The sequence below is a fragment of the Cyprinus carpio genome, chromosome B13 (genome assembly GCF_018340385.1).
Source record: "Cyprinus carpio isolate SPL01 chromosome B13, ASM1834038v1, whole genome shotgun sequence".
NCBI classification, from domain to species: Eukaryota; Metazoa; Chordata; class Actinopteri; order Cypriniformes; family Cyprinidae; genus Cyprinus; species Cyprinus carpio.
In genome coordinates, this window is record NC_056609.1 from 3,891,974 (window position 1) to 3,904,077 (window position 12,104).

Genomic DNA, 12,104 nt, shown 5'->3' on the forward strand with positions numbered 1-12,104 from the left:
GTTTGTAATCACAACCGCAAAAATTACTGACAGAACATTAACGATGGGACTGGTGTGCAAAAAAACCCCCAGTAATTCTGCCCCTCACTAGTTACTTGCTCAAAGTCTGTTCACCATTAGAGTTCACGCAGCACAGAATTATCATCCGGATCTCTCTGGTTATGAAGGAAAGGTGATACTGCGCTTCAGAAGCAAATGAAACCTTTCCTACATAACTGTGCAGCCAGAATGACAATAACATCAGTGTCAAATGACTAAAAATGTGCCTCACAGGCACAAACCAACTTGAATGTCAATAATTTACTTTCCTAGTAACAAGGCTTTCCACAATTTTTATTGCACTGACACAGATCTATTTGCAGTAAATGATACACCTACAGACAGTGGCAGGTACGACATGGCATTGACACCTACAAGACACTATCCTCAGTGATGGACGATCTTTAGACAAACAATATAATCATGTATGCTACAGCTGCAGACGTCTGCAAGACCATTGACTTGCTCATATTGTCGAGGCACATCTCAGATGAAATATTTCACTCTTAGAACATAGAACAAAGCTGATATTTACCATTTATATAATTTATACGAACACCTTGTGTTCTCCATCTCAAGAAGGGGGTCTAAGTCTTAACTTGAAAACGTCATACACAGTTGAACCTACTTATGGTCGAAATGACTGCGGAGCGCCAAAGAAGCTGTGAACCGCCGCTTCGGTGTTCACGTCTTCCTCGTTCTTGCGGTTGATTGACTAAAGCTTCTCTGCATAGTTTCCTCGAGCTCATTGGCATGAAGGTCGGGTAAACATGAAAGACAAACGTTGCTCAAGGCAGATGCCAAACCTTAAGAAACAGAAGTCAAGCGACGGAGCTCAAGCATATTAGTGTATATTAATACATGTCTGATATGAGGGATGTGCCAATAAATGATAAAACAATAAGATTCCCCTCTCGTTATGATTTCCCTCCACGTGATACTCGCGTCATCGTTTGACATAAGTGGAAAAAATGATATAGCTTTAAGGAAGCAAAAGAAAACTTAAAAGGTACAAGAGAAAGGTCCCTCTATTTCTTGCTACGCAGGCGTTTGGAGTGACGTGGGAGGTCTGAGCACTTGCGGGGCCGTTTGAGACACAGGCCGCTCTCGCCCTCGACGGCTGCGGAGGAGCTGGAGGAGGTGGAGGCCACCGCGCTGTCCATCAGTTCCCTGAGCTTGTGCTCCAGCTCGGCCAGCCGGGCGTTCTGCTCTCCGATCACCTGCGACTGCTCCAGCAGCTTCTGCTCTTGATCCTGCAGCTGCTTCTGCTGCTCCAGCTGCTTGACCCGCACCTCCTGCATCTCGCGCCGCAGCGCCGTCATCGACGCGCCGTTCACCTTCACCTGCTGCTGCACCTTCGTCATCTCCGAGCGAGACGGAGTGTTTTTGGCCAGCAGGGACATGGTGGTCAGAGAGGTAGAGGGACCGGCCACTGCGAGACAGAGGGACGAGACAGAGCCGTGAGATTCAGAACTCAAGACAATACTTTAATCCAGAAAATGGAAAGTCAAAGTCATGCTCTGTTAATCATTTGATCATTCCTCTTAAAGGGGTCATGAACTGAGAAACCAAACTTCCCTTGATCATTTGACATATAAGAGTTCATTGTACTATAGAAGCATCCTGTAAGTTTCAGAACTCAAAACTTTGTCATTAGTCTAAAAACAGCTTATATTGAAAGCAATCTGCCTAAATGACCGCTTGTGGAGTGTTCCACTCTATGATGTAACAGTGTGACTAAACACCGCCTCCACAGAAGATGATCAACACCTGCTTCTACATCGCTGCCCATTTAGCCTAGCTGCTAAGATGCGCCACGGTGCAACACAAACTGCGTCAGGCTTTATACGTAGGGCTGTACAATTAATCGCATCCGATTGTAATGCGCATCTTGTCAGTAGAGGTGATGGAGATTTACTACTAATCACAGGACTGGCTTTACTGACGAGATGCGCATGACAATCACATGTGATTAACTGCACAGACCTACGTATAAAGCCTGACGCAGTTTGTGTTGCACCGTGGCGCATCTTAGCAGCTAGGCTAAATGGGCAGCGATGTAGAAGCAGGTGAACAATATAATGCAAGCACTATCAAAGGTTTTACCACAAACACAACTTTATACTAATATCGCGAGACCGCTTTTCACCTCAAGGAGTAATATCGCGAGATTTCATGCACTGCTGAAAGCCAGGCCAAACGGCTCTGTATTTACATCAGACGCGCTGCATTGTTAATTTTGAGTAAAAAGATTGTTTTATCGAGGGAAAAAAAAAAAAAAAAACACTAATTTAATTCATACTGCCCTTAAAAATTATAGTACCTTCTCAAAAATATTTCTGTTTTCAAGGGTTTTCCAGGACTTGAATTTCAAAAAAGTCAAATTCAAGTACTTCAAGCACTTTAAGCACCTTGTATGAACCCTGTGTATGGTTTTTTTTTTTTGCAAAAATCTTAATAGCATTATATGTTGGCCTCAGAAAACAGTACTAAATAATAAAAAAATGCAGTTCATGACTCCTTTAACTGCACAAACAAAATGATGGCAATTAGAATCAGAAGGAGCATGAGAAATTTATCAACAGAAAATGCAGTTCAGAAAATAAAAATGTGACTCATTTATTTGCAGTAGTAAATGGAGCAGATCCAATCAGTCGTCCGGAGAGATCCGCGCCGGGAAGCCTTTTCTTCAGGATGGGGACGATCTTCTCGTCGAAGTACTCCATGGCCATGGAGGAAATGTCTCGCAGCTCCTGCAGCACCTCGTGAGCTCTCTGCGGCGCACGTGTGGAGTTCACATACCGCAAAACACGATAAATCTCATCGATCACCTGCGGGTGGCACACAACAACACTGTCAAACCACTTGGGCCTTTCTCGGAGATCTAAAAAGTGATTTATCTGGACTGTATGACTTTTTGTTTGCAAAATAAATGACGAAACAGAATATATACCAATAACAACAGCAATTATTCATACGTTGCATTTTTATTACATGTATCTCCCTCTCAAGATGACACAATTCCCTTATTTAATATAGTAATGGTCTAAATCGATGCACTCACTGTGCTTTCCCGGCAAGACAAAAATATCTATTATTAAAATAGATCTTTGCAGTTTAAATAACAGTGATCTAAAATGCATGATTATGCATCATGCACGTGTCAACAGCATGACAAGCAAAGTGCTGTCGCCTGGGCTTCTGTAACAGCACTTACCAACTAACTCCGTTTCTTAAAAAAAGCTGATTAATTAAGAGCCTTTCTGGAAACATAACCATTGGAAATTTACCAGAAACACACAAGAGTGCTGTGTTGTGAATGACCCTCCAATGTCACGACTAGAGTGGACTTGACTTTCATTTGTTAAATTTAACTAGTTCTTACTCATTAAACATGAATATATTTGCATATAGAATTTGTTTGTGAAACCTGCACTTAACTCTCTCTCAAATTATACAACCATTCACTCAGCGAACAGTGTTGGACTGTCGTGTGAATACAGCCGTGATCTTACACAGCATTCAGGGTGTGATGAACATGGCCTGTCTAAACTGCTACACATTTTGCTGAAAGACAGTTAACGCCTTTATGTATTTCAAATTTTATATCTTCATGCATTTCCATAGGACTGGATGATCTGGGTTAAAAAAAATACTGATTTTTTTTTTTTAGATAAAAAAATGTGAGTGTAAATGCATTCAGTCATTTGTATGCAAAAAAAATGTGAATTTTTGTTGTGATGTGTATCACAAAATTAATTATAATGATTTTATTGTGAGTATTTTTTTTTTTTTAAAATAATAATCATGAGAATATTTTGTAACTTTTAAAATAAAATTAAGATAAACATTTATAAGTTATATTGCTTAAACATCCAAAGAGGAAAAACAAAAGAAAAAACACACTACTTTTTAAGGGTTTTGGTTGCAAATCTAAACCTAATGGCAACACATCCCATCATTGTTCTTCTGTCACACAAATGACAAATACTCGTGATTTGCATTCACTGCTGCAGGCCTTGATGCTATGCAATGCTTTAAATGCATGTTTGCATAATCCCTTCTGAGCTTTTGCATTTCCTCAAGAAAGATTTTTTTTTTTTTTTTTTTTACTATGACACACCCTACAAGACAACAATCATCTTTATTATTTGGATTATTTTTAGGTTACTAAAGATATAAACAGATGATCCTTCACTGCTCTTCAGATTGTTCACTGTGGTGTAAACTGAGCATCTAAGGGTGCAACCCAATGCCTCACAAAAAAAACTTGACTGTCTGGTTGATGTCACCCAAGGACAGGTTTGAAAACCAAGCCTGTGTTCTTCTGATCATCTCAAGATGACAGCACAACACTAGAGGTTTGCTTTAGCATCTACTGATTGTGTGGCACATCACCGGGAATCATAATGTTCATTGGTTATTGGTATTGTCAAGACTTACTGACATATTTTGCTTCTACATTAGCATTCCAAGATCAGAAACTCTGAATTAAATGTACAGATATTAAAATGGAGACTGGGGTGCCAATTCTCTTATGATGATTATGAAACATCAAATATAAATACTTAGATGAAAGAGTGACTGGGAATACTTGGTTCTTTAAGCACTAACCAAACCAGACCTGGATTGTTATTTCATGCTAATTATACTCCCTTCATTAAAGGCTGATCACAGAAGACTTATGCAAATGGCCTTTCATCTTGACCTAGTACTGACTGGATCAGTTCAGCTGATGGTAGGATATTGCAGGACGTTTTTCCCGATCATTGCAGCTTTTTTTTTTTTTTTTTTTTAAATTGGTGATGCTGTTTGTGGCATTTTTGTGTTTGCAGTGAAAACCCATCAATTTAGTGCATAACTAAATATGAATTACATGTGCAAATACTATCCTCTGGGTAAAAATTAAATACACAGTGATCTCAAAAATATTTAGACACTTTTAATAAAGTATAATCAAACACTAAAGATGTTAATTGATTTGGTTTCTTTGATGTGATGCAGCTGTATTTGACCTGCAGGTAATTAAACAACACTGAACATTTACATTTAAAAATGCTCACATTTGTGACGCATTGTTTTTTGTTTTTAACAGAATATACTCGGATAGAATGGGTGACGAATGTGGAGTTCCACAAGGGAGCTGCTTAGGACCACTGTTGTTTTCCATTTTCACAAATAATTTATATCTGGTGTTAAAAAGTGCTAAATTAACAATGTATGCAAACGATACAACAGTTTATGCTTCGGCACAAACATCTGGTGAAGTGATGGCTATTTTGAAAGAGGAGTTGGAGAGTATAGAAAAGTGGATTTTAGAAAACAAGTTGATACTAAACATCTGACACAAAGAGTATAGAATTTGGTTCAAATTCTTCTCTACGGTCCGAACCAAAGCGTAAATTATATATCAATAAAACACTTATTCGGCAAGTTAATGGAGCTACACTATTGGGTATCGCCCTTGATAAACTGCCATGGTCAAAGCAGCATATTGAGAACACAGTGAACAGAAAGGGAAAGGTTTTAACTGTAGTAAGGAGATGTAGAAAATACATAAATCGAAATTTTAAGTTTGATTTGATGAAAACAATATTGGATACTTTCTTCTCACAGCTTGGCTTGTCAGATAATATGGGCTAATGCTACAAAACAGATGTAAGGAAACTCCAGCTGGTACAGTGACATGACATACAGCCAAGTATGGTGACCCATACTCAGAATTCGTGCTCTGTATTTAACCCATCCCATCCCAGCCCAGCCCAGCCCAGCCCAACCCAAGTGCACACACACACCGTGAACACACACCCGGAGCAGTGGGTATCATTCATGCTGCAGCACCCGGGGAGCAGTTGGGGGTTCGGTGCCTTGCTCAAGGGCACCTCAGTCGTGGTATTGCCGGCCCGAGACTCAAACCCACAACCTTAGGGTTAGGAGTCAAACTATCTAACTACTAGGCCATGACTTCCCCAAAATAAGGCAGCATGATTAATTCTTAGTGTCCGTATGGTACAAATATTAACAGTATGTATTTTTTAATCTTAAATGGCTAAGAGTGGAAGATAGGATGATTGCTGCAATACTGTTATCAACATAGAAGGTTACAATTCCAGTGGATCAGTATAATCAATTACAGTCCAATGTTTTTGAATGAATGAATGAATGAATGAATGAATGAATGAATGAATGTGCTACAAGATGAGCAACAGAGGGTAGATTTTTACTCCCCGATGCTAAAACAAATTTTCTTAAACATATGGTAGTACACAGGGCAATGAAATCTCTTACCACTGTCATTAATTAGGATAACATGGAAAATAGATTTTAAAAGGCTGGTAAAGGGACACCTTGGATTATTGTATTTATAGATGGTTGAGGTATTGGAATTAATTGAATAAGCGGTATTTTTATAGCAGGTGTTTTATATATTTAACAGGTGGAAGAAATGTTTAAAGTGGTGTCCTGGAATGTGAAAAATGTATTTAATTATTTTTAATGTTTGTAATAATGTATGCAGAGTGTTGTGCAGATCCCAGGAAGGCTAGCGATGCTCTTGAGCGTAGCTAATGGGGATCCAAATAAATAAACAAATGAATAAAATCCTTCCCACAACATGAAATACAACACACTGACAATCCACGCAACAGATCAGCGGTCACACATTTATAACCACGTATCAGCGTTTCTACTTCAAAAGCATCAATATTCTCACACTGTGGCATTATTTCCTATGGATGAGATCAAACTATCTGTTCCCAAACAAACTTTACCACTGAGAAAAACCATATATATATTTTAGTAATTATGCTTCATCAGCAATTCTGATGAAGGCTAAAAGAAAGGACAGAAGTAATGATTCTAGATGATTAAAAAATTTCAAAGATAGTGTCATTTCATCCATTTATGGACTGCAGTTAGATGGTGTTTCAGGCAGACATTTCTGAGTAATTAAAACACATGGACAGAATATCACTATCAGATCAAATTCAAACCTGCAGCCAGTATGCAGCATTTTCAGAGATCAAATGACACTCTAATGTGAAGAGAGTGAACCCTCTTTTAAAAGACATGCACATGTACCTTTCCAGGAATGAAGCAGCAGAGGTTTGAGTCCACGTATTTCATGAAGGTCATGTTGAGCAGCGACAGGCGTGTCTCCACCGCCGCCAGTATGTCTGCGTGACGCGCTAACGAGTGGTTCCTCCGCTCCGACTCCCGCCTGAGGACCATTACAGCATAAATCCCACTGAAACCATTGCCTTTTACATTCGGGACATACAAGAAATCTCTTCATATGAACAAACTAAGGCTTTGTCTGTGCTCTTTCCATTTAAAATGAGAGGCAACCGCTGGATTTTAATCATGATCCAAACAGAGACGCAGTAAAGATCCAACATAAACTTTTTACGTTCAATTTAAAAAAATGTAATTGCACCAAACTGTTTAGGCTACAATTTCTATCTTTTTAATTTTGAAATAACTCAAACATACATGTTTTTTCTGTCCTCTGATAAGCATTGTACTGGGCTGCCGTTCCCACAAGCATCAGCTTTCTTATGACACTTCTGGGAAACGCAGCCCTGTTTGAATGCACTGTCAGCAGTCACTGAACGCTCTGTGATTGATTGGTTCTGCGTTCAGATTAGGGATGCCAATTTTCATCGATTAATCGTTAACCTTAATGTTGCAAAATACATCTATTGCAGCGGATAATTTGGAACACAATTAATGAAATATGGACAGTGGCCACAAATTAATAAATTGTAGGAATGAATGAACAAGTTTAGGAATGAATAGCCTATAGCCTTTCTGTCCTGTGTCCCGCAGCCCTGCAAAGCACAGAGCCGATATTAAACTATTATCTGGGGAAACATCTTAGTTACTACATTTCTATCGCTTTCCACGGTGAAGAACTTTGTGTTGCTTCTATTTTAATGCTCTTTTAAAATTTAAATCACATTACAAGCTTAATTTTGTACAATATGAATGAATGATGATGCGTTTATATACCATCACCTCACTCGCACGCAGCCCAAAGTTAAATAGGTTAATCGACCACGATTGCTTCAGTCGATCGCATCTCTTAACAAATAATCAATCGGCGATTAATCATTGACATCCCTAGCTCAGATGAGCAGGAAATAGTTGTATCCTACACAGTTATTCACTAACATAGGTTTTAAAGTGTACGTTTTGAAATGATACCAGTCCAGTGGCAAGTTCTGAACCCTTTATTTTCTCCTGGGAGTGTCCAGCTCTTCGGAGGATTGAATCAGTTAAAGGACCATGAAGCTCACCTGGGCAGCTGGGCTTTGACCTGTTTCTGGCACAGGCTGTGATAGCGCTCCACCTTCAGGAAGCCTTGGTTGAGCGTGCGCTGGCAGATCATATCCATGCGTTTACACACCTGCAACACAGAGAACATCAAGTCTACAGCGAGCAGCACAACAGCACACCTGTTTACAATCTGTAATTAAAACACGGTGAAAAACACGTTTCTCTCTCATTTCAAACGCCAATATCATGATGCGTTCTCTTCAATTCTTTATTATTAAATGTGTTGAATGTAAAATCCTCTTACAGGAATGTCACCATTCAAAGACACTAATCTCCTGGGAATATAAGGACATCTATTCAGTGATTGGTCCATGCCTGTCGTCCTCCAGAGTCCCGTCTGCAGCGTCCTGAATCCTCTCTAAGACTCACTCTTCAGATTTAGTCCTACACTCACGACCGAGATGCTTGATAGCTGACTTTAAGCCAGAATAGATACTCTGGAGTCCATTCTTAACAGTGTTGTGGAGAGTAGTTCTCAGAGGCTTGATAAACTCTGCAGTATGAGATCTACACGGATGCAAGTCTGCATCTCTCCATTTCTTTCTTTGTTGTTGTTTGTTTATTTGTGCCACAGAATAAAAAGCAAAAGGTTAAAATTCTGGCATTATTTCTCACAATTGTGAGTTTATATCCCTCAATTTGGTATGTTTTTCCCTCAGAATTACAAGAAAAAGAGTCATAACTGTGAGATACATATCTTACCAACTTGTGAGATGGACAGTTAGCTTTTATTTTCAGATCATGAAATACTCCACCTGACATAAACATCATAAGGGAGAGTTTAATTCAGAGAGCAGCTGGACGTGATGTGAAACACAGACAAACCTGAATCAAATTCAACAGAGCAACTGGAAAAACGAGCTTCATTGTGATAAGGCAGCGTGTTGAGATGCTGCGCTGCTGTGTTTCACGCACTATCTGGTGTAGAAGCTCCGCAGTGACTCACGGGGTGTGTCTAAACCGAGTGTGCTGCACACCGAGACAGCACTCGACACCTAGTGCGCTGCTGACGCGGTTTTAACTCAATCAGTCCTCTCTAAACTCCGCAGCGCCGAGGGACCGCCGCTCGCTGAGAGAGAGCTGTGTGTGAGGCTCGCTGTTTTCTCACCAGGCGCAGCAGACTGATCTCGTCGTAGGACAGGAAGTTGAGGATGTTCTCGATCGCCACGATCGGGAGTCCCAGCAGCGCGTTGTTCTGGAGCGGCTGCTCCGGCGCTGGAGAGGGGATCCGCGGCGACGCAGAGTCTGGATCCAGCGGCGCGACGCCTCCATCAGCGCTCACTACTACAGCCGCCATCTTCTCCGAGCTTTAGACCACCGGACGTGACGAAATACCGTGCAGCCCAGTGGGCGGAAGTGACGCGAAGCGCGACGTGTTGCTGTACAAACAACGTGGCAATATCAGTACATTTTTATATTAGAATATACAGAACAGGTGCATGAAGAAACACACACACACATAATATAATATATATATAAAAAAGGTAAACATTAAATGGGGCTATGGTTTTTTTCTGTAAATCATATTCTTCTATAAAGGACAATGTATTGCTTTTTTCTTTTTCATCACTTTGTGGGCTTTTGTATAAAATGCACAAAACGTTGCTTTCACTTTCAAGTACTAAGATTTGTGCATATAAAATTTTCCCAGAAGTACATTATTTAAAGGGATACTCCACCCCAGAATGAAAATTTTGTCATTAATCATTTACCCCCATGTCGTTCCAAACCTGTAAAAGCTCCGTTCGTCTTCAGAACACAATTTAAGATATTTTGGATGAAAACCTGGATGGTTGAGACTGTCCCATAGACTGCCATGTAAATAACAGTGTCAAGGTCCAGGAAAGGTATGAAAGTCCTCATCAGAATACTCCATCTGCCATCAGACGTGCAATCTGGGTTATATGAAGCAACGGGAACACTTTTTGTAAGCGAAGAAAACAAAAATAACAACTTTATTCAACAATTCCTTTGTCAAGGGTCTCCTCTGTCTCTCTTCATATCACTGTATGCTCTTCTCTGTCATCCGCGCCACAAGGATGCGCTGTTTTCTTTCAAATCAAAGCTAAATACACGTAGAAACAGGCTTGTGGCAGTCACAGGCCTCCCAGTTTCCAACCAAAATATCTTAAATTGTGTTCTGAAGACGAACGGAGCTTTTACAGGTTTGGAACGACATGGGGGTAAGTGATTAATGACAAAATTTTCATTCTGAGGTGGAGTATCCCTTTAACAAGTCATCTTTGCTATTGTTCATGACAAGTCCAAAGATAATGTCCTTCCCAGTGAAATTTTTAAGGTGAGGTAGCTTTGGGTAAAGCCAGCCATGAATATCAGACCACAGAGCATCCACACACTGTACATACAGTGAAAAAAATGAGCACCTTCATGTTAAGTTGTGATCCAGCTTCCTTTGCTTAAGCTCTTTCGTTCCGTCTCAAACAGGAGTGCAGTTCCTGGCTCTGCTGGTCCTGACCCTCATCTCGTACCTGTTGGATGAGACCACCACCTCCACAGCCTCCACCTCCTCTAAAGCCCTAAATGAGTTAAATAATGTCTCCAAAAAAATTGTGACTATCAAATTATCCAAAATTTTTCCCCCATCCCCACAACATTTTTAATATGAATAACCACGAGTCAAGCTGCGATATCAAACAGGACCACAGGGAGACGCCAAAAGCCACGGTCACACTACACTTTGAGTATGCAAAATTTGTTTGGACGCTGCAACAGTCGTGATATGACGTCTTTGAAATTTGGAACGCAGCGAAATGCAAAAACATTTTGCACGGGCTTGCGTTTCCAGTCGCATGCATATGAAAGGAAGTCAATGGAACGAAAAGTGTAGTGTGACCACGGCTTTACTTACAGTGTACATGATGCTACTAAACGGATCTATTCGGAATAACCATCGCACAAACTAAAACACCTTCAGTCACCATCCAGTATAACACTCGCTCTTTTAAACCAAATACACGCTGAAGTCAAGTCAAGTCATCGTTATTTATATAGCACTTTAAACAAAACAGATTGTGTCAAAGCAACTGAACAACATTAATTAGGAAAACAGTGTGTCAATAATGCAAAATTACAGTTAAAGGCAGTTCATAATTGAACTGAAAATGAACAAATGAACACTTAACTGACATCTGGACTCGACTCTCCACAATCTCTGAGGAAATCAGTTGGATTAGAGTTGTTTTGAACTTTTAGGCCTGTTTGAACGCATTAGTTTACTGGATATTTGGACTGTAAAGTTTACAGGAGTTTGCAGATTTTTAAGTTATTGTTTTCGTTCTAATGTACTGATTCAAATTAGTAATCAGTAAATAACTATTATTTAACCACCCTGCGTACCTCCCCTGACATGCTGTCACACATGAACAGGCAGCATCTCGGTCACTCTCGGCAAACTCTCTGACTGGGGTCGGGTGCAATCATCAAACATATTTCACAGGAAGCCGGCGCCACGGTCCTGACAGTACCACTGTCTTTACTGGATGTTTTTAAGGAATATTTGAATTCTTCTCACATGCGATTGGATTAGCTATTCATGTGGTGGACTGTCATGATTTTGCATAATGCAGGACACTAATGAATGATGCGCATCAGAGGGGATTTTAGAAGTAGGTATACGCAAAGCCGACTGATAAAGAAGTGGGTATACGCCCTATACCTGCGTATATCCTCCACTACACCACTGGTTACAAGTGTTACAGAGAGTCAGA

At 40.2% G+C, this 12,104-nt stretch overlaps 1 protein-coding gene across 1 annotated transcript; it reads right to left on the reverse strand.

The window, feature by feature from the left end:
• Positions 1 to 312: 312 nt before the first annotated feature.
• Positions 313 to 9,732, reverse strand: LOC109071540 (F-box only protein 28). The gene is made up of 5 exons (XM_042736291.1): positions 9,485 to 9,732; positions 8,337 to 8,446; positions 7,120 to 7,258; positions 2,678 to 2,870; positions 313 to 1,474 (listed from the first exon to the last, which is right to left on the reverse strand). Exons 1-5 carry the CDS (start codon positions 9,671 to 9,673, stop codon positions 1,068 to 1,070), a joined length of 1,038 nt encoding a protein of 345 aa, XP_042592225.1. The 5' UTR covers positions 9,674 to 9,732; the 3' UTR covers positions 313 to 1,067.
• Positions 9,733 to 12,104: the final 2,372 nt, after the last annotated feature.

Bases quoted from the DNA above. Each gene is read 5' to 3' on its own strand.
- LOC109071540 (XM_042736291.1), bottom strand. From the start codon at position 9,673: ATGGCGGCTGTAGTAGTGAGCGCTGATGGAGGCGTCGCGCCGCTGGAT. The intron at 7,259-8,336 runs GTGAGCTTCATG...AATGGTCCTCAG, and splicing joins GTCAAAGCCCAGCTGCCCAG to GCGGGAGTCGGAGCGGAGGA. The intron at 1,475-2,677 runs CATTTACTACTG...CCCTCTGTCTCG, and splicing joins ACGACTGATTGGATCTGCTC to CAGTGGCCGGTCCCTCTACC.